We start from the raw sequence: 23,781 nt of genomic DNA, 5'->3' as shown, positions 1-23,781 counted from the left end.
AGCTTTTACAACTTGTGACTGTGTTCCTGCTCAGTGATTAAACCTCATTTAGTATTTGGTGTTGCTGTGCCATGTTTTACTTACATGCTGCTATAGTTGGAAAGCCCTGAGCTCAGAGATGTCTTAGTCCAAAATTGCATAGAGACAGTGTATTTTTCTAGTAACATAAGATAAATATTCCAAGGTTCAGGTTTCTGCCCTCCTGCCGCTGTGATGCAGGAAGGTGGTAACTTCCTCATGGAAGCACCATGTGGTAAATACATCCAGTCAGGTCATCGTGAAGGTCAGTGGATGAAGGTTTTGGAGGATGGGTCATGGGTCCATGGGCTGCCCTGGACAAGAGGTGGGGCTGGGAAGCTGGGAAATGGTGAGTGCATCACAAAATCACAGTGGGTTTGGTTTGAAAGGACCTTGAAGATCATCTACATCCACCCCCTGTTGTGGGCAGGACATCTTCCTCTATCCCAGGTTACTTCAAGCCCCATCCAGCCTGGCCTTGGTCACTTCCAGGGATGGGGCAGCCACGGCTTCTCTGGGCACCCTGTGCCAGGGCCTCACCACGGTCACAGGGAAGAATCTCTTCCCAGTATCACATCTAACACTGCCCTCTCTCAGTGGGAAGCCATTCCCTCTTGTTTCGTTACTCCGTGCCCATGTCCCAAGTCCCTCTCCAGCTCTCCTAGAGCCTATTTAGGTGCTTGATGTTGTGGATCCATGGTGAGGGTTTGTGCTCTCTCGTGTCAGGACGCTGCACAGGGTTAGTCTGCCTAAATCAGCCTCAGGTTACAATTGAGCAGATTTATTTCAGTAAGTGGAAAATGCTTTTTTTTACATCACTGGAGTGTTTTAGCTGTCCCTGTGTTCAAGCAGAGGCAGCAATGAGGGCAGTGGGTGTGATTGAGGCATTTCGGCACATAGTTTCATATCTCTGCTTTCGTAGTTTCAAAGCATTGCCCTGAAGTCCGTCAAGGAGTTCCTTGTGTCAGGCAATGGCCCCTAATAAACTGTGAGTGACACGGGATGTGTGTTGTGAAGGAGGGCTCTGTGCGTTCGGGAGCGGCTGCGGAGGCTCAGGCTGGAGCAAAGGAGGCTCAGGGGGGACTTTCTGGCTCTGCACAACTCCCTGACGGGAGGGAGGAGCCAGGAGGGTTTGGGCTGTGCTCCCAAGGTACAAGGTACAGGCCAGGAAACAGCCTGCAGCTGTGCCAGGAGAGGTTTAGATTGGATATTAGGAAAATGTCTTTACCTAGAGGGTTTTCCTGCCCTGGCACAGGCTTCCCAGAGCAGTGGTAAAGTCCTCATCCTTGTATTTAAGAATCCTGTGCATGTGTGGGGCATGGGTTAATGGTGGGCTTGGCAGTGCTGGGCGAATGGTTGGACTCGAGGTCTCTGGAGGTCTTTTCCAACCTAAGCAATTCTATGAGTCCATGAAACCTTCCCAAAATACTCCTGCAGCTCCGAGGCGGGCGGGCAGGGCACTGCAGGTGGCGTGGGCACGGCTGTGCAGCCGCCGGCCGAGCTGCTCCCGCTCCGCTCCGTCTTCCCTTGGGGAAGCCGCGCGGTTCAGCGGGATCGGCCCTCACGGATGGGTTTGTCCCACGGCCCGTGGATGCCGAGCTCCCTTCCCCGTCCGTAGCACCCGCCCGCCGCAGCCCGGGCCGCTCCTCGGCCCGCGGCGATCCTGGGGCGGGAGCACCCGTGCGTGGGAGGGGACTCCGCGGGGCGGGCCGAGCCGGGCCGGGCCGGGCAGGGAGCGGCGGAGCGCGGCGGCGGCGGCAGCAGGATGAGGGAGGCGCGGTTCAGGGACCACTTCTGGGTGAGCGGAAGCACTGCGGGACCGGGGCAGCGGGGGCAGAGCCAGCCAGAGCCGAGGGGGCACAGCTGGAAGTGGAGGGATCACTGCTCTCTGGTTAGAGTTAGCTCCAAAGCCAACGATCGTGGTCGTGGGGTGACTTTGCTGAGTGCTCTGGGTCGGTAAAACACTGCCGCAGGGTGCCCAGAGAAGCCGTGGTTGCCCCATCCCTAGAAATGTCCAAGGCCAGGTTGGATGAGGCTTGGAGCAACCTGGAATAGTGGAAGGTGTCCCTGCCCATGGCAGGGGGTGGAATGGGATGGGCTTTAAGGTCCCTTCCAACCCACACCATTCTGGGATTCTGTGATGCCCAGCAGGCACTGCCCACCCATGCACAGAACTCCTGAGAGTTCTGGCTTTACAACCTGCTCCATGCAGCCAAAATAATCCCAGCAAGTAGCTGCTGCCTTGCTGGAGGAAGTCAGTGCCAGGTTGAAGGATTTGATAACATTAATTGGCCATCGGTGAATTACTTGGAGACACCATGGCCAAAAATGTTCTCTTGATGTGGAGCTAATCCCGGACTAGGAGCAAATCACTCGGTGTGTGCTGCTACCAGCTGCTGAGCCATGGAGGAAAACCCACGGTTCAGAGAAAACCACAATTTATTCTTTTCAGTCTGAATTATGCTTTTATAAAAGGAGAAGTGCAGGAAACCCACATATCTGCTGCAAAACTTCAGCTCTGTGGCTACTCAGTTCCTCTTGTGGTGGACCTTCATTCCAAGTACTGGCAACCAGGAAGTAAATTACCAAATTTGGTCTTTTGGGGCTGAAAACCTGCATCTGTGAATGGTGCTTGGGGTTTCCCAGATGTTGCTTGAAAGCTGCTCCCATCTTGTAGGATGTGGAAGAGAAGCACAAGCCCCAGGAAGAGCTGGCACCGGGTTTGGGGCTCCTGAGTGTTGAGGAATAAGTGCAGAACACCAGGCTCACCCAGCATCATTAGCGAGTTAACTGGCAGAGGGTTGTCAAATACATGGAGAATAAAGCCAACTTTGCATCTGGCTGCTGCTTCCCAGCTATTTGTTGCAGAGCAGTTTTCCAAGGTGCTCCCTTTGCTTTGCAAACAGGCAGAGGGAAGGTTTTGAGGGTGGTGGTAGCATCCCCCCAGGCTGGGGGAATAACTGTGATGCCAGGAAGGCTGAATAGACAAGGTTTGTCACGCCTCAGTGGCACATTGCATTGAAGAAGAGCTGCTCGCCGCAGGGCTGACTTCAGCTTCTTCTGTCTAGTTTGTTCCTCTCCAGCTGTGGTGTGGTGCTTTTTGAAGGAGGATCCTGGAGGAGGGGGCTCAGTAGGAGAAAACACCAGCACAGGAGCAGCCTCCAGCTCCCAGGGCAAGGTGGATCTGGGGCATTGCATGGGGCGCTCACTCTTGCCTGACCCCTTTTACTGCAAATACGGTTATTTCCTGAACAATCCCTGGTTCTTGCTGAGCCCCAAAACACTTGGTGCTGCCAGGGATTTTTCCTGGTTTTTGTTCTTTCTGAAGCCTTCATGCTCCAAGCCCCCTGACCGAGGAAATGTGCCTGGGGCAGGCAGCTGGGGTGGAGGTTGGACTGGATGGGAACATGATGGATGTGACTCAGTGGAGAGACTGAGGCCCCTCTGCGGTCATTGGGCCCATGGAAAAGGCAGGTACCACCCCAAGCAGCTGCCACACCACGTACTGGTGACTGTGCATCAGCTGTGAGGGCTGGGGAGGAGGAGGGGAGTAAGGGCAGGAAGCAAAAAACAAATCAAGATGAGGTGTGGAGGGCTGCACATCCAGCTTCTGCCTGCTGCTGAGTGCTGTGAGTGGGTATGCACTTCCTCCTGCAATTTTCCTCTTAAATGGCTTTGCGTAAGGCAAAAATAGAAGAAGTCTTTGCCAAAGCAAGTGATTTCTTAGAATCAAAGAAGCATAGAGCAGTTTGGGTTGGGAAAGACCTTACAAACCATCTAGTCCACCACCCTACTATAGTCAGGGACACCTTCCACTAGACCAGGGTGCTCCAAGCCCCGTCCAACCTGGCCTGGAACACTTTCAGGGATGGCATAGCCACAGCTTGTGTGGGTAACCTGTGCCGGTGTTTTAACACCCTCATCAAAAACAATCCAAACAATTCCTTCCTTATATTTAATATGAATCTCCCCTCTTTTAGTTTAAAACCATCATTTCTTGTCCTATCATTACAAAGAGCTTGGTGAGGCACAACTTTCATCTTCTGTAGGTTCTTCACCTATCAGATAAGGTGAGATCAAGAAAACCATTGCTGCATGATTCTGGGCAGGTGGCAGAAGCTGCCACACATTGTTCTTCAGTGGTGATGCTGGCTCAGCTTCAGGTCTGCTGGTCCAACAAAATGTCCACGTCTTTTTTTTTTGCCCCAAATTAACTCATCATCCCACTCTACCTGCAGAATCCCTCAATACTGGGAAAAATGTATGTTATTCTGGTGGGGGCAAATTTCTCAGTGGTTAGGACAGCCTGATGAGAAGGGGGAGACTTTGGGAGTGCTCCAGGGGAGATATGCTCCAATTGACAAGACAGAGTCTAAAAAATGTCCAGGCCCTCAAAACCTAGGCCAGTTTTGGTATTGAATCCTCCAGGTTTGAAATGTGGCTGGTTGTGAGTGATGACCTCCAAATTTCTTTGTGTGGATAGGATGATAAGGGTGAGGGTGGTGAGACCTTGGCACAGGTTTCCCGGAGAAGCTGTGGCTGCCCCTGGATCCCTGGAAGTGTCCAAGGCCAGGTTGGACAGGGCTTGGAGCAACCTGGGATAGTGGAAGGTGTCCCTGCCCATGGCAGGGGGTGGGACTGGATGAGGTTTAAGGTCTGTTTCAACCCAAACCATTCTTGGATTCTGTGATTGTATGCTAAGCTGCAGCCCACCCTTTGCTCTGTCGGGGTAGCAGGGCTGTGCTTCTAGCCTCACCTGGGGACTGATTTAGTTTTAAACCCCACCAGTTCTGGTTCCTTCAGTGGGTGCTGTGTCTGTTCCTGCACTGGCTCCTGTTCCCTGCTGGAGCTGATGGTGTGATATTCCTGATGTGCTCTGTCGGGAAAGCACGGGGCTACTTGGCTCTCTGCGCTGAAGTTTGCTCTTGGGTCTCAACACAAGATGATAAATTTTCTTAAATAAAGAGGTTTGCTCTCTGGCACCCCACTGCAGCTCCTGCTTGCTCAGGGACTGAAGTCCGGACATGCCTGAAGCCGAACATTTTTTGCCCGGCATGCTCCAGTTCCCATGTCACTCCCTCCCACCAGCTGTGTGTCCTGCCTGCCTGTGAGAGAGCTGTGCAAAACCAGAAATACCCCAAAGCTTGTGTTTGTTTGTCTTTGCCCTGCCTGTAGTGATTGCCACAAGTTGGGCAAGCATGACGCTTTGTTTTCATTTGTTTTTGCAATCTGCTCTTCTTCTTTCACTATGTGAGGTCTTCTCTTTCACTTTTTTTCACTTTCTTTCTACATGCTTTGTTCTCCACAAGCTGATTCTTGCACGTATTTTGGATAACCCAACAGCCTTGGGTCTCATCACTGCACTTTGGTGCTGTAAAACCATATGGTAAAAATAGAAATGACAGTAATGCTAAGAACCGTTCTAATTCTGATCTGTGGGTCAATAGGTTGCAACTTGAAGAGTGGAATTTTGGTCATTTGGTTTTAATGAGACAATGCTCTGCTCCCTGCAGTGTATTTAGAGATGCTGCTAAAACAACCCATGGCTGGGGAGGACGCAGCCCTGGGTTCTTGGGTTTATTCCCTGGCTGCTGACTGGTGATGTGATGCTGGATGTTTTACTTCCCCTTTCTCCTGCTTGTCCTTCTCTAAACGGGGACTGGCTTGGTGAAACTTAGCAGTGTTGTGAAATCCCCAGGTCATTGTTTCAAAGGAACAAGGTAGGGTTTGTGGGAAGAAGAGGTCGTTGCGTCAAGGCAGGATGGTCCATTGCTTTTGGCTTCTCTGGGACAAGCAGGGAAGGTGTTGGCGTAGGGGGAGGAAACTTCAAATGGAAAATTACTAATCAAAAAGCTGCTTTTTGCAGGAATACTGATCCGAGGTGGGTGGATTTGCAGTGAGGCCTTTTCCTCCCTGCAATGAGTTTTGTCTGTCCTGTTGTACCCTCCTGGTTACGGGGTGGGGAGGAACTGCAACCTTGTGCAGGCTCTCCTCACTCTACTCCCTGCAGGCACCAGCATAAGCACTTCTCTTTGTCTCAGCAACTTCTGCAGGATACTGAGCGATTCTGAGGCTGCACCCTGAGCAAGGACAGCACAGCCAGTTACAGTTGCACAGTGTTTCTGACTACTAAAATAGTCACCGGCTTCTGGTGCCTTTCTCTAAGCACACAAGGCTGAGGAAACGTACTGAGAGCTTGGAATAAATATAGATCTTTCAAGAGATGGTTCATGAACAAGTGCAGTGCCCCAAACCGTTCAGTTTGGGAAGGTTGGGACAGACTGGTGGAGGGCAAAAAGGCTCTGCAAGGGCATCTGGGCAGGCTGGATCCATGGGCTGAGGCTGGTGGTGTGAGGGGCAATGAGAACAAGTGCCAGATCTTGCACTTGGGCCACACCAAGCCCTGCGACTCCAGGCTGGGGCAGAGGGGCTGGAAAGTGTCCGGAAAAGCCCTGGGGGTGCTGGTGCCAGCAGCTGGACATGAGCCCAGGGGTGCCCAGGTGGGCAAGAGGCCAGTGGCCCCTGGGCTGTCCCAGCCAGGGTATGGCCACAGCCCCAGGGCAGGGCCCGTCCCCTGTGCTGGCACTGCTGAGGCACCTCCAGTGCTGGGGACAGCTCTGGGCCCCTCAGGACAGGAGAGACATTGAGGGGCTGGAGCGTGTCCAGGGAAGGGAACGGAGCTGGGAAGGGGCTGGAGCCCCAGGAGCGGCTGAGGGAGCTGGGAAAGGGACTCAGGCTGGAGCAAAGGAGGCTCAGGGGGGACCTTGTGGCTCTGCACAAGTCCCTGACAGGAGGGGGCAGCCGGGGGGGTCGGGCTCTGCTCGCAGGGAACAGGGACAGGAGGAGAGGGAATGGCCTCAGGTTGAGTCAGGTGAGGTTTAGACTGGATTTTAGGGAAAATTCCTTCATGGAAAGGATTATTAATCCTAGGAACAGGCTGTCCAGGGGAGTGTTTGAGTCCCTATCCCTGGAAGGATTTAAAAGCTGTGTGGATGGGGCACTTGGGGACATGGGTTGGACAGTGGTGGGCTGGGCAGTGCTGGGGAGTGACTGGACTCAATGGTCTTGGATGGCTTTTCCAACTTAAACATTTCTGTGTTTCTATGTTTCTCCAATGCCATTTGCTTCATAGGGTGTGTGTCTGCAGGGGTTTTCCGTGTAAAGTGGGGCAGAAGATGGAAACGCCAAGGTCAGCAGCTTGCTGTGACTCAGACAGGATCATGACGTGCTTTCATATCCCCACCAGAGCATTTTAGCCCCTCTTTTGGCTGAAGATGTAACCAAATCCCAAAACATCACAAGCAGCACGCAAATTCCTTCTCCTTACTGAGTCCATTGGGTGCAAATCCAGGCAGCAGATCAGGAAGGGGGGTGCATGTCCTGCAGGCTCGGGAAACATCAGGTGCTGCTTTGTCACCTTGAAATCATCCGTTTGCAGTTTCCATGGGCTGTCCTCTAAATAGCACATGGGCTCAGAGCTCTGCCCAGCAGGGAGGGCCAGGACAGATGTCTGCTGGAGAGTGGCAGGAGAGGCCCTCGTGCTCTGTTTGGGCAGGGCTTGGTGCAACTCCCCTGTTGCAGCGGGGTCTCCTGCAACATGCATTAGACAGTGAGGCCTGTGGAAAGAAATAGGGAGCAATTCTTGATAGAAGTTTCAGAGATCTTTATTCTCCAGGCACATGGCCGGGGGACTGCTGAAGAATTGAGCAATCACCAGACAAGCAGGGTCCTCCCTGGGCAGGGGAACACAAAATAAGCAATGGGGAACAGGATTAGGGCACATGTGACCAGGGAGCAGGGAGACCCCATGCCTAGGCCATGCCTCTACCCCAGGGTCCCCTCTCCCAGGACCCCATGGCAGGCGGGGAGGAACCCCAACACTCCCCGTCCTTCATACCTGTCTTTGGGTTAGTTTATTACATTTTTAAATCTTCTTCTCTGTTCCCATGGCTCTGTGCTTGCTGTGTGGCACTTCCATTGCTGTCACCAGCCCTGCCTTTGCAGTCACAGAATCCCAGAGTGGTTTGGGTTGAAAGGGACCCTCATGACCATCCCATTCCACCCCCTGCCATGGGCAGGGACACCTTCCACTGTCCCATGTTGCTCCAAGCCCTGTCCAACCTGGCCTTGGACACTTCCAGGGATCCAGGGGCAGCCACAGCTGCTCTGGGCACCCTGTGCCAGGGCCTGCCCACCCTCACAGACAGCAATTCCTTCCCAATATCCCATCCATCCCTGCCCTCTGGCAGTGGGAAGCCATTCCCTGTGTCCTGTCCCTCCGTGCCTTGTCCCAAGTTCCTCTCCAGCTCTCCTGGAACCTCTTCAGGCCCTGCCAGGGGCTCTGAGGTCTCCTGGGAGCCTTCTCCAGGCTGAACACCCCCAGTCATGCTGGTCCTTTTGACTCTTCCTTTGCCAAACCTGCTCAGAAGGGTGCTGCAAAGGCTGATTTCACACTATACAGCCCTGCCCAGCTCTGTTTGGGACCAGAGTTCCTCGCATGGAAGCCTCTCACAGGGGGATTTAAAAGCCATGTCGATGTGGCACTTGAGGACATGGGTTAGTGGTGGCCATGGCAGTGCCAGGGAATGTTTGGACTTGATTGTGTTAGAGGGCTTTTCCAACCTAAATGATTTTATGGTTCTGTGTTTCATGTAACACCTTGCACCCTGGGGTCTGGTCCAGCCTTGGGTGCTTAGGAAACACACATGTGCTGGAATTAAATCCTTCTGCTGTAGGAGGAAGAGTGATAAAACAAGGAGCTTAATGCACATTATTGATGGATACTCCCAGTTTTCCCCTTGACCTGTCTGCCTGGCACCGAGAGCCCAAGAGTCCCGGGCAGCAGAGCAGGATGCAGGAGCCTTTGGGTGCCCCTGGACATGCAATGATGGGGCTCTGACCCTCCCTCCTGCCTGGGCTTGCAGTGACCAGCAGTTGTGCTCTGCATCCATTTTGTTTCCTTTGAAATGGGGGATAGGAATTCAAGTTAGGCTGTTCATTTTGCAAATGTAATGAAGACTGACTTCAGTGCAGTGTTTCCTTTTCACAGACCTGATTAGTGAAGATGTAGAGCAACCTGAGAGCTGGTTGTTATCAGTACTAACCTCATTTTGGAGAGACATTTGTTCTTTGTAAAGGAAGTTTGGTTTCTGCTTAAGTCCTGCTCCACAGTCCGGTCTTCTGTGCATCCCACAGACACAGCAAAGCTGATCTGGGATCCCTGTGGATTTCCTGTCAGTCCCACTCCATCAGATCTCCCCTTCACTTCTTGCTTTCTGGTCACTGGCAGTCAAGTACTTGAATAGGGAATTCCTCTTAATTAAATCCTTCCTTTATTGCAAATACCAGCCCTGTTCTCCTCATTTATTGCACCAGGAATAAGCTCTTGAGAAATCCCCTCTTCTGCTGCCTGCACTTTAATGCCAGATCTCTGCATACTCTCATCCTGGCTTTGAACCACGTCCTGAACCTCTCCATCCTGCCACTATTCCTCTTCAGGTTTCTCGATAACCTTCTGTGGCTTTTGTTTCCTGTTGCTGAGCTTCATACCTGCTCCTACTACTGCTCCCTTTCTGCAGCCTCTTCCCCTATATTTCTCCCTGTGTTTCTTTCCCTGGAGGTGTTCAAAAGGCAGGTGGATGTGGCACTAGTCTTTGTTCCAGAAGACAACAGGTGGAACCTTCTGCTTGGCTTGCTGCTTCTGCTTCAGGTTCTGTCCAGACTGGGAGAGTTCATGGTCTTTGCACTATCAAAGCACTTAGGAGCCCTGCCCTTAGCCTGGGGTGGTAAATTCCCAACAGTCATAGGGCAAAAGTCCATTTTTTGTCCTAAGGTGCTTCAATGCATGGGAATGGGGAAAGAATGGGGTAGAGTAAGTCAGCCTACATCATTGCTGCAACTATCTTTTTCTTTTCTTCTCTTTTTCTTCTTCTTCTTTTTCTTTTTTTTTTCTTTTTTTTCCTTTTTCTTCTTTTTCTTCTTCTTCTTTTTCTTCTTCTTCTTCTTCTTCTTCTTCTTTTCATCTTCTTCTTTTTCTTCTTTTTCTTCTTTTTCTTCTTTTTCTTCTTTTTCTTTTTCTTTGTCTTCTTCGTCTTCTTCTTCATCTTCTTCTTCTTCTTCTTCTTCTTCTTCTTCTTCTTCATGCATCAATGCAATATATGTTTTTAGGAATAATTTGCAAGAAAACACTGACCCTTCAGAAGTCTATAGCAAGTGTGAATGGCATAGGTGTACCTTGTTTCAAATTGCCACCATTGCTCTTATTCTGAAGTCTCTCCCATCCCTAAAAGAAAAGATTTTATTTCCTGAAGAGGCACTTGCATGCTTGCTCCCACTGAGCCATGGCCTGTGCAAATGCCTCAGGAGGTGGCAGTGGCCCTGGATTGCACTGACAAGGACATGACTCCTGTTCCTGTGTTTTCAGAGCACGGATCTGACCAGCACAGTTGGCTACGACAGCATCATTCAGCATCTGAATGATGGCAGGAAGAACTGCAAAGAGTTTGAAGACTTCCTGAAGGAAAGGTAGGGAGCTGCCTCTGGCAGCAGGTTAGGTTGAGCCTGGAAGTGATGCTGTGGCACTGCTCCTTCTCCTGGTATTCCCAGTTTGATTTCTGCCATGTGTAACTGTCCACTATGTTAAAATGCTGTCCCATGAAGTTCACCTTGCTGCTCACCTTGCAGAAGATCAGATTGGAAGATCTTGGCCTAGGAGAGGCACGGCTTTGTCCTGACTTTGTCTTTGTATGTTATGAACGCCCCACAGATTCAGTGTTAAAAAGTGGTAGGGTTAGGTACTGCTGTTATTAATCAGAGGAGATGACCTAAGCAGAGGTTCTGTGGCTACAGAAACAGCTGAGAGGATCTGGCCATGTATTTTGCCTTTATGGTTCACCTGGTTAGCAGTGGCTAAATGTGAAGAGCATTGTAGAACACTGTACATTGAATCAATGTCATGTTGGCAGTGACAACTGGAGAAAACCAACCTCTGACTGCATGACTTGGTACAGAGCAGCCTGGAACAAACATAATGGGCATGATCAGGAGGAGAACTGCACTTAGAGGTGCCTAATGCACCGACATCTGTTCAGGCTGTAATCCCATGTTCCAGAAGAACTTGGGCCTTCCAATGAGGAAGTGGACCCTGAGAACCACGTCTCACTCATCCATGACAATGCAGAGTGCCAAAAGCCTCCTTCACACCCTGTGTCCTCTTCATTCTTGAAGGAGGTGTAGGTTGCCACTGAAGTGTCTAGCCAGGAGGAGATCAGAGGCTGGACCTGGGTTTGCCGCTCCCTGGACTTGGCCCAGTTGTCCAGCATGGCTGTTACACAGTCCCAGCTATGGAGAATGTGCCTGCTGGATGTTTTGTCTCAAACAAAGTTCATGGGAATGCTGTTAGGTAGGAAAAAAAAAAAAATTGATCTGTAATATGTATTTTTTTTCAAATTCCCTATTAGCTTCTGGAGTTTTTAGAGTTAAGGTAGGTGAATTTCACTGCCAAACTCCAGAAATCAACCACCCAGGGGTCTGCCTCTGTGTTAGAAGTTAAGGCATTTTAGAAAGTTACTTGTTTTATTCAGTAGACATTCTAATGGCAGCCTCTAGCAGTACTTGTTCCTTTCCACTGGCCGCAGACAGCTAGGGTTGCCCACATGGAGAGAACTACACTTGACCAAGCAAGTCCAGCCCTGGTTGTCTGTAGTGATTTCAAAGCGGCTGCAGAGAACTGGTTGTTCTTACACTGCAACACATGGGCTCTCTTTTCCTCCTTCCTTTCTTCCAAGAGGGGGAGGTAATGTAGTCTCTCAAGGGTGTTATTTATGTCACCTCACAAGATTTGGTCTCTTCTTCAGGTGCTCTTCCTAAGGATTAGTGCCAGGTACAGAGAGTACTTACTACCACACATTGACAGAGGGCAGTTAGGTGGGATATTGGGAGGGAATTCTTCCCTGTGATGGTGGGCAGGCCCTGGCACAGGATTCCCAGAGAAGCTGTGGCTGTCCCATCCCAGGAAGCATCCAAGGCCAGGTTGGAGGGGGCTTGGGAGCACCCTGGGATAGTGGAAGATGTCCCTGCCCATGGCACAGGATGGAATTGGATGAGCTTTGAGGTCCCTTCCAACCCAAACCAGTTGATAATTTGTGACTCTATAATTTCTCTCTTTTCTCAACAGGGCAATTATAGAAGAAAAGTATGGCAAGGAGCTCATTAACTTGTCAAAGAAGAAGCCCTGTGGGCAGACAGAGCTGAAGTAAGTTCACAGTCTCCTGTGTTTATGGGTCTTTCTGGAGCAACCAAGGAGGAAGAGAAGGAAGGAAGCTGTGGGAGACAAAACAGAATTGAAATGTGATTGGGGTGTTCAGAAGATGAGCTGAAATAGTTCTCATGAATGAACAATGCCCCGCTGGGTTCTGCTTTTCTTTGAGTTGGACCCCACCAAGTTCCCACCAGCCACAGATTAACCAAAGCACTGTAGACGCTCGAGGGGTGTGGGCTGGTGGGTCAGCAGAAAGCTGAGGATCATGAGACCTTGGGTTAGCTCTAGACAGATTTTGTGCCAGAGGGAAGTACAGGTACTTCCTTGACTCAAACCTGGTGGACCTTCAGAGTCCAGAATGCTGTGGCCACTCCATTTCCCAAGTGACCCTTGGCGCCTTCTGCTTCCTCTTTTGTTTCTGTGCTTTATACAAGCCCAGACTGATGTTCCCTGGTCATTTACTTACAGTTTTATATTGAGGTGTCACATAAAATGTTTCTGACATCTTTACTGTGCAATATTAATAGGGAGAATAGCTCCCTACTTTTCCAACCACTGGCAAATGCACCACGTTGAAATCGTTCATCTGTTCCAAATGATGGTTTTAGGAGGTTGCCTGAAACATTTGTCATGAAACTTTGAATTTTTAATAGCATCCAGTGTTCAGAAAAATATAAAGTATATCTCAAACCAAGTGAACTGTGTTATACCTGCTGAGAGGGGGAAAAAGCTGGAGGTGCTAAGAGGGTAAATAAATGTGCTTTGAGGTACTTTGGTCAGTGTTGAGTGAGCTCTGTTTTGGGAGAGGTGCTCTGCTGATGTCTGTGCCTGACTGTGCTTTCCCACCCTTTTTAATGCCCTGCCCATGTTTTTCAGTACACTGAAGAGATCCCTTGATGTTTTCAAGCAACGTAAGTAATTCTTTGTGTTTGCCAGGACACTTGGCAGCACCAAAGCCTGAAGGCAACTGCTTGGGAAGAAAATAACAGGGAAATCTCTAAAGCTGTGCAGTGCTGAGGACAGGCATAGGCTGTACTGCTGGCCTGGCTCATCCCAGCGTGTGGGGTTTGGGACAAAGTGAGCCAGGGCACAGGTGGGACAGGAGACACACAGGGAATCATTTTGGGGATCTCTTGGGCTTTCAGATCCAGGTGCAGCTCAGAGGTCATCTTTATGTTGCACATAGGAAGCTGTGCATGGGAAGATCATCTAGAGTTTGTTAGGCTTGTCCTCTTCACAAACACACAGTAACTCACACCTCAGACCTGGGGACAGCTCTGGGTCCCTCAGGACAAGAGAGACATTGAGGGGCTGGAGCGTGTCCAGGGAAGGGAACGGAGCTGGGAAGGGGCTGGAGCCCCAGGAGCGGCTGAGGGAGCTGGGAAAGGGGCTCAGGCTGGAGCAAAGGAGGCTCAGGGGGGACCTTGTGGCTCTGCACAAGTCCCTGACAGGAGGGGGCAGCCGGGGGGGTCGGGCTCTGCTTGCAGGGAACAGGGACAGGAGGAGAGGGAACGGCCTCAGGCTGGGCCAGGGGAGGTTTAGGTTGGATATTAGGGAAATTTTTTCATAAAAAGGGTTGTCCAGCCCTGTCCCAGCTGCCCAGGGCGGTGTTGGAGTCCCCAGCCCTGAAGGGGTTTAAAAGCCGTGTGGATGTGGCACGTGGGGACATGGGTCAGTGGTGGCCTTGGCAGTGCTGGGGGAATGGTTGAACTTGAGGATCTTAAGAGGGCTTTTCCAACCTAAATGATTGTGTGATTCTAACTGGAGCATGTAAAAGATGGTGCTTTGGCTGCCACGCATTGTCATGTGTCACATCCTGCCAGGGTACCATCAGACAGCGCCTCGAGGGTGAGAATCTGCTATCCTGTGCCCAGTCCACCCCCTGCCCGATACAGGTTTCTTTGCTGCCCCTGTGGACCTCCCTAACAAGGCTCTGCCCTCACCACTGCTGACTGTTGACAGCTGTGTGTTTGGAGCAGCTTTGGGGGTTGAATCATGAGCTGCCATTTGGCTCCACTCCCATGGTGAGCTTGCTGGGGTGGTGTTTCACGGTGTGGCCTCTCACTTTCAGCAAGAGCAGCTTGAGATTGTTTTAGCCTTCATTTTTCTGTGCTCCAAGTTGGTGCCTGCTGTCCTGGGGCAGTGCAATGTGTTGAAACATGCCTAGATTTATCTGCATAAGGGGGAGAATTTTCTCAAACTGGGGGGCAGGTCCCAGCAGGATTGATCCTTACATTGGCAAGCACTGCTTGGAGGCTGCTTCAAACAAGTTGCTGCTTTTTCATGTTTCTGAGACTGGATGTGTGATGTGTTGTAAGCTGACATGAGAAACAGTCTCTTTAGGAATATACATATAGATACTGAATTTATTTTCTTTTTGCAGAGATAGACAATGTGGGACAAGGTCACATCCAGCTGGCACAAACCCTTCGGGAGGAAGCAAAGAAGATGGAGGACTTCAGGGAAAAGCAAAAGCTGCATCGGAAAAAGGTCAGGCACTGTGGGAAGATGTGCCTTCCTGCAGGGTGCTGATCCTGCCCCAGCAAGGGGCTGATCTCGGTGTTGTCTCATGCCTTGCCCCAGCCCCCACCACATCCCCGCTGCTGGGAAGTGCTGAGTTCCTTCCTCTGTGTAGTAACTGTGTTCGACTGTGTAGTAACCTCCAACTTCCTTCTTCTCACTTCCACGTCTTCTTCGTGTGCTTTTTGGGGTCAGCCGCAGCACTGGAATGTTTTTAAAGCATTTGTTTATAGTGCTGTATGATCTCCATAGGGGCTGCTAAAACAGCCAAGCCTTTTAACTTCCTCTGGCTTGAGATTCCTTTGTCTGGAAAACCAGGGGAAACTGCTAGAGCCAGGGACTGGCTTGTACCTAGCAGAGGGGAGTGGGCTTCCCAGTTTTGCCAGAGTCTATGGAGGTGATACAGTACTATATATTGCTAGGATTTAGTTTGTAGAGCTCCTTTGCATACACAATTCAAGGCTTAGGCAGAAGCATAAAAGATGAGTTTTGTGAAGATGCTTTGTGTTAATGGAGGTCCTTAAACACATCTCAGTGTGGCTCTTCCTCTTCTAAACCACACGGTGTGTCCTGGAGCTTTGATGGTCAGTGATGTGCTGACCCCAGGTCTGTTGTCTTCACAGATCGAGCTGATAATGGAGGCGATTCACAAAAACAGGAATCTGCAGTACAAGAAGACCATGGAGGTAAACCGAATCTGGGGCTGTTTCTTGCCATGTGGGTTAATGCTGCTCACACAAACACACATACACACACAGAGTGCTGGGACAGGCTTAAATGAGAAGGGTTTCCTCTTCTGCTGTGACTCAATGCTGTGTCTGTGCGAGTGGTGTGCAGGCTGTGCTCAGGAACATGCCAAGGACAAGGCCAGTGATAGCATTGCAGGGTTGGATACAGATGATTTGGAATCAGAGAATTATCTGGGTTGGAAAAGGCCTCTAAGATGCTTGAGTCCAACCATTTGCCCAGCACTGCAAAGCCCACCACTAACCCATCTCCCCAAGTGCCGCATCCCACACCTGCTTTGAACACTTCCATGGATGGTGACTACACCACTGCCCTGGGCAGCCTGTTCCAGGGCATGAAAACCCTGTCTTTGAAGAAGTTTTTCTGAATATCTACTCTAAACCTCCTCTGATGCAACTGGAGGCCATTTCCTCTTACCCTGTCCCTTGCACCCTGGGAGCAGAGCCTGACACACCCCTGGCTGCCCCCTCCTGTCAGGGAGTTGTGGAAAGACAGAAGGTCCCCCCTGAGCCTCCTTTTCTCCAGGCTGAGCCCCACCAGCTCCCTCAGCTGCTTCTCATCAAACTTGTGCTCCTGCCTGTTACCCAGCCCTTCTCTGGACATGTTCATGGACTTGACTGATAGCTTTTCACTGCAATCCAAGAGCAGCCTGCCTTGCAAGGCTTTTCCCAAGCTGCAGGGCACCTTTTGTGCCACTCCCTGCTCTGCAGGCAGCCTGTTCCCTCTCAGGCTGAGCTTTTCCCCAAGGCCTCCCCCTGAGGTGTGTCTGCATCTCGCTGTTCCCGGTGTCTATCCTAGGCCAAGCGTCTGTATGAGCAGCGGTGCCGGGACAAGGATGAGGCAGAGCAGGCTGTGCACCGCAACGCCAACCTGGTCACACAGAAGCAGCAGGAGAAGGTACAGGAAGTGGGTGGCCGGGGGATAGGGGAAAAGGGATGTCTTTCCTTGCAGCTCTCCTGCCCCACAGCTCTTCTCCTAGCTCTGGGTTTTGGGGTGAGGTGAGGTGGCTGGTGATGTTCCCCAGTGGGGCTGCAGTGCCATTGGTGATGCACCCAGGCTCTGCTTCACCTTCCTTCTCTCTCCTGTTATTGGCAGCTGTTCCTGAAGCTGGCTCAGACGAAATCAGCACTGGAGGACACTGGTGAGTGTGGAAATACCATGCTGGGAGGGCAAGGGAAGTGTTTCCAGGGGCAGTGGGTTGTGAAGCTGTGGAGTGGCTTGTGGGGGAGCTCCAGCCCTTTGGTCGGACACGGCTCCTCAAAAACACCTGCCCAAGGTATTGGCAGTGGGCAACCTCCCTGGAGAAGCTTGCATGGCCCCACCAAGGCCGTGTCCTTCTGCTTTACCTCTCATCTCCCAGCCTTTTACCTTCTAGTGAAGGGATTTTTTTATTGAATGTTAATCATGGAATTACAGAATCATAAAATGACTTGGGTTGGAAGGGACCTTAAAGGTCATATTGTTCCAACCCCACTGCCCTGGGCAGAGACACCTTCAGCTGAAATGTGATTTATCTCACAGACAGGAGTTACCAGCAGAGTGTGACCACACTGGAGAAGATCCGGGAAGAGTGGCAGAACGAGCACATCAAAGCTTGTGAGGTAAATGCCCCTAAACACCTCCACAAGCGTGGTCCTCTGGGTTTGCAATACTGGCTGCAGGCCTCAGGGACAGTGCAGATTTGTCTTCTGAGTATTCCCCTGGCAGTGAAGCAGCAGGATGTATTGCAGCTAACCCTGGGTGTCTGTCTCAAGCTTGGCTTCTGGATTCAAGGCCCCACTGCTTCAAGGTTTCCACTATTTTTTTATTATTTTTATTTTCCACCACCTTTTAAAATTGGCAGAGTCAAGGTAGTGACATTTTTGCCCATTACCTGCGTGCATGTTTGGTGTGGCTGTCATCTTGAATAGCTGTGGTCACCTCTGGATACTCAGTGTCTCCAGGCCAGTACATCCTAGAGCCTCAACAACAACTGGAAGAGTCTGTCTGAAACTCTGGAAGACTTTAGATGACTTCTCAGCAGAGGCTGGTGGTGGTGGGGGATGCAGGTGAAGCCATCTCCACATGCAAGCTGTGCCAGGAGTTGTTCAGCTTGTGTCTCACAGACTGTGCAGTAGTGTGGGAAACCCTCTGAGTGGGTGTATCAGCCTGAAGCAGACTGCCTCACAGAGAAGTGGTCCAGCAGGGATTTCTAGCACATGCTGGGGAATTCCAGACTGGTAGCGAGAGGGCTGAGCAGCTGCTCTGCTGCTGGCCTGTGATCTGTGACTTGGGGATGGAGGGATTGCGAAGATTGAGATTTTATCCCAGATCTGCTTCAGGCTTGCAACCAGCTTTCCCATTCCCAGCTGTGCTGATCCCTTTCCAAGTTACCTCTCATCAGGCTGCTATTCTACTGTTCCCTTTTGAACTGGAATTTGCTGTCTGGTGTGTGTGGGTGTCTCTGTGCTGGTGTACTTTTGGTGTCTTCTCTGGAAGTCTCTAGGATGGAGACACAGTTTAGTGGTGGGTTGGCAGTGCTGGCTTAGTGGTGGGACTCGATGCTCTTAGACAGTTTTTCCAACCCTAACGATTCTGTGGTGGGGAGTGGAAAGCAGCAGTTTCACTTTTGCAGGTGGATCACATGGAGGTTTTCCTCTCCATGTGTTGAAAAGGTCATAAGCGGTAGCAAGTGTGTATGTTCATGGAAATATATAAAAGCATGTGAAACTGAGGTGTACCAGACAGCAGATTTCAAAAGGGTTTAAACCTGCTTGGAAAAGGGTTGGGCTGGAAAGAGCAAGAAGACCAACCAGTCAATACACCTCTGTTTGAACCTGAGCCAGCAGTGTGCCCTGGTGGCCAAGAAGGCCAATGGCACCTGGCCTGGATCAGAAATAGTGTGGTCAGCGGGACCAGGGAGGTCATTCTTCCCCTGTGCTCGGCACTGGTGAGGCCACACCTCGAGTGCTGTGTCCAGTTCTTGGCCCCTCAGTTCAGGAAGGACGTGGAGATGCTCAAACGTGTCCAAAGGAGGGCAACAGGGCTGGTGAGGGGCTTGGAACACAAACCCTGTGAGGAACGCCTGAGGGAGCTGGGGTTCTTTAGCCTGGAGAAAAGGAGACTCAGAGGTGACCTTATCACTTTCTACAACTCCCTGAAAGGTGGTTGTAGTCAGGTGGGGCTTGGTCTCTTTTTCCAAGCAGCAACTGACAGAACAAGAGGACACAGCCTTAAGCTGCACCAGGGGAAATTTAGGTTGGATGTTAGGAAGAAGTTTTTTACTGAAAGAGTGATAAAGTTCTGGAATCATCTGCCTGGGAGGTGGTGGAGTCACCATCCCTGGATGTGTTTAAAAAAAGATTGGATGTGGCCCTCAGTGCCATGGTTTAGTTGAGCTGGTGTTAGGGCATGGATTGGACTCAGTGGTCTTGAAGGTCTCTTCCAACCTGGTGATGCTGTGATTCTGTGATTCTGTGTTTTCATACATCCCCAGTGCTTTTTATATTGCTCCATAACTGGAACATGGAAATGTTAAAAAAAAAAAGTACATGTGGCACGTGGGGAAATGTGTTAGTGGTGGCCTTGGCAGTGCAGGGGTAACAGTGGGATTCGATGATCTTAGAGGGCTTTTCCAACCTAAATGATTCTGTGACACAAGGGTACCTGTGTAAGGGAAGTGGGCTGGGACCACAGGAGCACAGGGTACCTTGGGAACCTGTACTGCCTTTAGGAAGCTGAGTTGGTCTCCCCAGAGGTAGCAATGTGCAGGGTGGTCCCCTCCACGTCAGTCCTGCAGATTTTCAAGCTTAGCACTCACCTTTGAATTACCTGGTTGCATAGAGGGATCATTGCTCCTCGGGATGAACCAGAGAACTCATGGCTTCCTTGTTTCCTGCAGAAGACCGACACCAACTGCTCTAGGCAGTTATCTTTGTTGTGACACGTGGGGGTGAGAAGCAATCAGGACAAAAGAGATTTGCCCTCGTTTTAATAATGTTTTGGACAGTTTTGTCTGTGTCGTTTCAGTTCTTTGAGACTCAGGAGTGTGAGCGGATCAACTATTTCCGTAATGCCCTCTGGCTCCACGTCAACCAGCTCTCCCTGGGCTGTGTCCAGAATGATGAGGTACCTCAACTGAAAATCTTAATTTTTCTGCATGGGAGGCAAAGTCAAATTTGTTTTCCTGGGCACCTAAGCTGTGTTCTGTCCAAGTTGGGCTGCGGCCCTTGACTGACCGCAGATACCAGCATGAGCGGGCAAGCAGAAGGATTGGCCAAAACTGTTGCAAATGGGGTTTCCTCTGGGATTCCCACATTTTTTGAGGGTGGTGAGGCCGTGGCACTCGGTGCCCAGAGAAGCTGTGGTTGCCCCATCCCTAGAAATGTCCAAGGCCAAGTTGGACGTGGCTTGGAGCAACTTGGGACAGTGGATGGTGTCCCTGCCCATGGCAGGGGGTGGAATGGGATGGGCTTTAAGGTTCCTTTCCAACCCAAACCATTCTGGGATTCTGTGCTTCCTGTGACACTGAAGCTTGTGTGCTGCGTGAGTACTGGCCTTTCACTGTGTGTGGGAAGCAATTGGGAAAAAACCTTATTTTTTGACCTGATGTATAGAAATGCATTTTATTTCCCTTTTGCAGAAATATGAGGAAATCCGCAAGAGTTTAGAAATGTGCAGCATTGAGAAGGATGTTGATTTTTTCGTAAATTTACGCAAAACTGGAAGTTTGGCTCCAGGTAAGAGCTTAGTAGAATCTGACAAAGTAGTGCTACTGCTCTGTACTCCTCATGGAGCTGGCTGCTCTGGTCAGCATCTTTTTGTGTGCAGAAAACACTCATTTTGCATTTCATTCATTGCCATGCAGCACTAGTCTCTGTCACTTTTGACAGCCCCTGGAGATAATAGTCCTGTTTTTTTAGTTTCCTGATCAGGTGTTTTCTCAGAGAGGGGAAAGACTTAGCAGCTGAATGTTGGTATAAAAAGTATTTTATGTCTATAAGAGGCCTGTACTTTACTGCTGTCAACTTTTCCTAGCTCCTGTTGTTTATGAAAACTACTATAATGCCCAGAGAAATGTGACTCCAGTGAGAAGTCCAGCTCCTGTACCTATATCAAGGTAAGGAGTGTGACATGTACAACTGCAATTGTTACTGCAAATTATGCTCGCTCCCCCAAAACAGGCATATTTTGTTCCTTTCAGTCTATTGGAAGCTTGCCTTGAGGGTATTAGAGAAAAATATTTGCTTGCATGGCTCTTGGTGTGATCTGTCTGTCTGAGGGGAGTTAAAAGCATTTGTGGGTGGAGGGAGGAACTGCAGAGCCGGATTCAGTCTTGTGGGACAGAAGCTGGGCAGGGAGGACACGGTGAAGGGTTTTTCTGCTGGGGGCAAGATGATGACTGGGGCCGAGGCTCATGCTAAGGATGAGTTGCCATTTTGGCTGCCACACTGGGAGAGGAGTCATGTTCAATTACGGCTTCCTGATGTCTCACTCTGGGCAAAGGCATGTACAAAGATGCACCCTGAGGCTCACTCATGAATTTTTCCTTGAGTTAGTGCTTTCTGGTTATTTTTTCCTCTCCCCCTCTGTATCAGGTTCAGTTCTCATGTTTGCCAAGCGGGGTGTGGGTGATGAGCCCACCATGACTTGCTTTATCAGGTCTCCATAAAGCCCAGGCTGGCCAAACCTCTTGCCCTCCCACCAGCCCTGCGAGGGCAGCTGGGGGTGCAGAACCAGGGCAAAGGGAGTCCCTTAGCCACGCAGATCCTCAGCTCTGTGTTTCCTTCTTGCAGGAGGGGACCCCTGCCCACCCCGACCAGCGCACCAGGTGAGTTACTGCTTTGTGGGCTTTCTGGCCCCACAGAGGAACTCTCTCTTCAGCCCTTGCCCAAAGTCCCTTTCCAGCTCTCTTGAACCCCCTTTAGGCACTGGAAGGAGCTCTGAGGTCTCCCTGGACCCTTCTCTTCTCCAAGTGAACACCCCCAGCTCTCTCACCCTGACTTGAGCCTCATTCACTCTTGCATTCCATCCCTTTAACATGGATGGCCAGTGTGTGGTGCTTCTGTTCCATTTAAAGTCATGTAATGAGCACTTTTCATGGGAAACCTGAAGGGTTTTTTTTGTGCTCTGTGTTTCAGGGGAGCCTGATTATGCCACAGTTGATGGCTACAGCTTGGTACATTTCTAACAGTCACAGTAAGTACCCACTTTTGATGAAGAAACGGGGCATAAAAGAAAGAGGGTGAGGAATTTTTTACCTGGGCAGATAGTAAAATGACAAGGGGGAATGGTTTTATACTAAAAGAGGGTAGATGTAGATTAGCTAGCAGGGAGAAATTCTTCCCTGTGAGGGTGGTGAGGCCCTGGCACAGGCTGCCCAGAGAAGCTGTGACTGCCCCATCCCTGAAAGTGTTCTAGGCCAGGTTGGATGGGGCTTGGAGCAACCTGGGATAGTGGAAGGTGTCCCTGACCGTGGCAGGGGGCTTAGAATTAGATGGTCCTGAAGGTCCATTCCAACCCCAACCATTTTGTGATTCTGTAAGAAAGGATTTAAAATGAGATGAAACTACACAGAAGAGGGACAGTGGAGAAAGAAAGGTCATTGGTTAAGGGATGACATTTTGAGGTGACTGGAAGTGATGCTCCTGTCAGCCCTCCCATCACTTATCTGAGCTGGAGCTGTGGTTTAGACACTGTTGATCCTGTTCTCTAGGTTTTCCAGAAGGCAGAAGACACTGTTGGTCTGACCAGCATGGCAGAGGTGGTGTTTCCAGTTATTTCCAGACACACAGAGCTGAAGTTCTTCTGCTTTTAAAGAGAATATTTGAGGACTCCAGTATTTATTTTTACATTCAGAAAGTGCTTACTAAAATCTGTGCCTTTGATCAGCAAACTCCTTGGATGGATCTTCACACTCAGAGGAAGAAAAGGACCAGATCATCAGGGGTGATCTGTGTCAGAAGAAGTTTTTTATTTGAAGTGCTTCTAAAGTGCAGCCATCTAGAAAGGCTGGAGCCTCCCACTCTGTAGATAATTAAGAGGTTGTATGTGCTGAGAGCAGTGCTGCATGATGCTTTGGGCACACTGGCTTGTGTTCAGGGTATGTACATCCCTCTCAGATCTCAGGTTTTGTGTGTTCCTAAAGTCTTTTGCCTGTTTCTTAAGTCTTTCATTAGTGGGGATTAAACTTGTCATTTAGATCAAATTTTACTCGTATCTCTCAGAAATCTTACTTAGAGGGGCACCAGCCGTTGCACTGCATGTCTGGCTTAGCTGTAGGTGTGCTCCACGCTTAAGCGCTGACACTCGAAGCTGATTTGCATCTACCCAGGGAGGGGCTGTACCACATCCAACCTGCTGGGAGGTCCCAGGAAGGATCTGAAGGAATTAGTTCAACTCTTCCAACCACCTCTGCCATGAAGCTCTTGTGAGCTTTTAGGTTCATCAGGTTGTCCCTGGTAAGCTTTGGAGACTAGGGCTTGGAGCAACGTGGTCTAGTGGAAGGTGTCCCTGCCCATAGCAGCAGGGAGTTGGAACTAGGTGTCCTTTAAGATCCCTCCCAACCCAAACCGTCCTGGGATTCTCTGATTCCATGATTTAATTAACTTCTGTGATTCTCTAAACTTTGGACTTGTTCTGGCTATGCACCACTGGAAACAAACTTACCTACTGCTGGAGCCGTGAAACTTGTTTTCTGAGCAGATCTCCTGAAAGTTTCTGCCCTTGTTGGTACCATATATATATATAGATATGATTATGGCTTTGATTCAGAAGCTTACGTGCTTCAGGGCTGCTGGTCTCTCTGATGTCCCTGTGTGCAGTGCTGCTTCACTGCTCCTCACTGCCTTATGACACTGCACACAGGGACACAGGACATGGGGATAAACACACAGTTTACTTGTCTAAACCTGGTGCCAGGTCACTAACCTGGAGCAACAGGATTTGCTGTTTTTATGATGTTTTTCAAGTTGCATCTGCATGGCTTCAATATGTGCCTTAGCCCATCAGTCCTAGGGGCTTTTACTGTATTTATTTGTGTGGGGAAGATGACAGCGAGCTCTAAAATCTGCCCTGCTGCCTCACAGTGAGTTGTGTGAAGTGCACATGCCAAGCAATTGACTATCCTATTTTATTTCTGAAAGACCAAGGACACAAATACTCTTCTGAAGGAGCCTGCTGTAGTCTTAGTTCTATAAATATATATATTAAAAAATAAGTTTTGAGTCTTGTGTTGTGGATATGCATTCTTTTTAAAA

At 50.1% G+C, this 23,781-nt stretch overlaps 1 protein-coding gene across 1 annotated transcript; it reads left to right on the top strand.

The window, feature by feature from the left end:
* The first annotated feature begins 1,709 nt into the window (after window positions 1–1,709).
* PSTPIP2 (proline-serine-threonine phosphatase interacting protein 2) lies at window positions 1,710–23,748 on the top strand. The gene is made up of 15 exons (XM_042028782.1): window positions 1,710–1,816; window positions 10,442–10,542; window positions 12,194–12,271; window positions 13,154–13,188; window positions 14,661–14,767; window positions 15,421–15,483; window positions 16,343–16,441; window positions 16,640–16,685; window positions 17,066–17,145; window positions 19,553–19,651; window positions 20,166–20,262; window positions 20,561–20,642; window positions 21,319–21,353; window positions 21,664–21,721; window positions 22,239–23,748. Exons 1-14 carry the CDS (start codon window positions 1,784–1,786, stop codon window positions 21,711–21,713), a joined length of 1,005 nt encoding a protein of 334 aa, XP_041884716.1. The 5' UTR covers window positions 1,710–1,783; the 3' UTR covers window positions 21,714–21,721; window positions 22,239–23,748.
* The last annotated feature ends 33 nt before the right edge of the window (window positions 23,749–23,781 follow it).

This window comes from Corvus kubaryi, unplaced genomic scaffold, assembly GCF_017639235.1.
Source record: "Corvus kubaryi isolate FWS band 111438036 unplaced genomic scaffold, C.kubaryi_AGA036_p1.0 37308, whole genome shotgun sequence".
Lineage (NCBI taxonomy): Eukaryota > Metazoa > Chordata > Aves > Passeriformes > Corvidae > Corvus > Corvus kubaryi.
The sequence above is the reverse complement of the archived record's forward strand: the minus strand, read 5'-3'. Positions and strand labels throughout refer to the sequence as shown.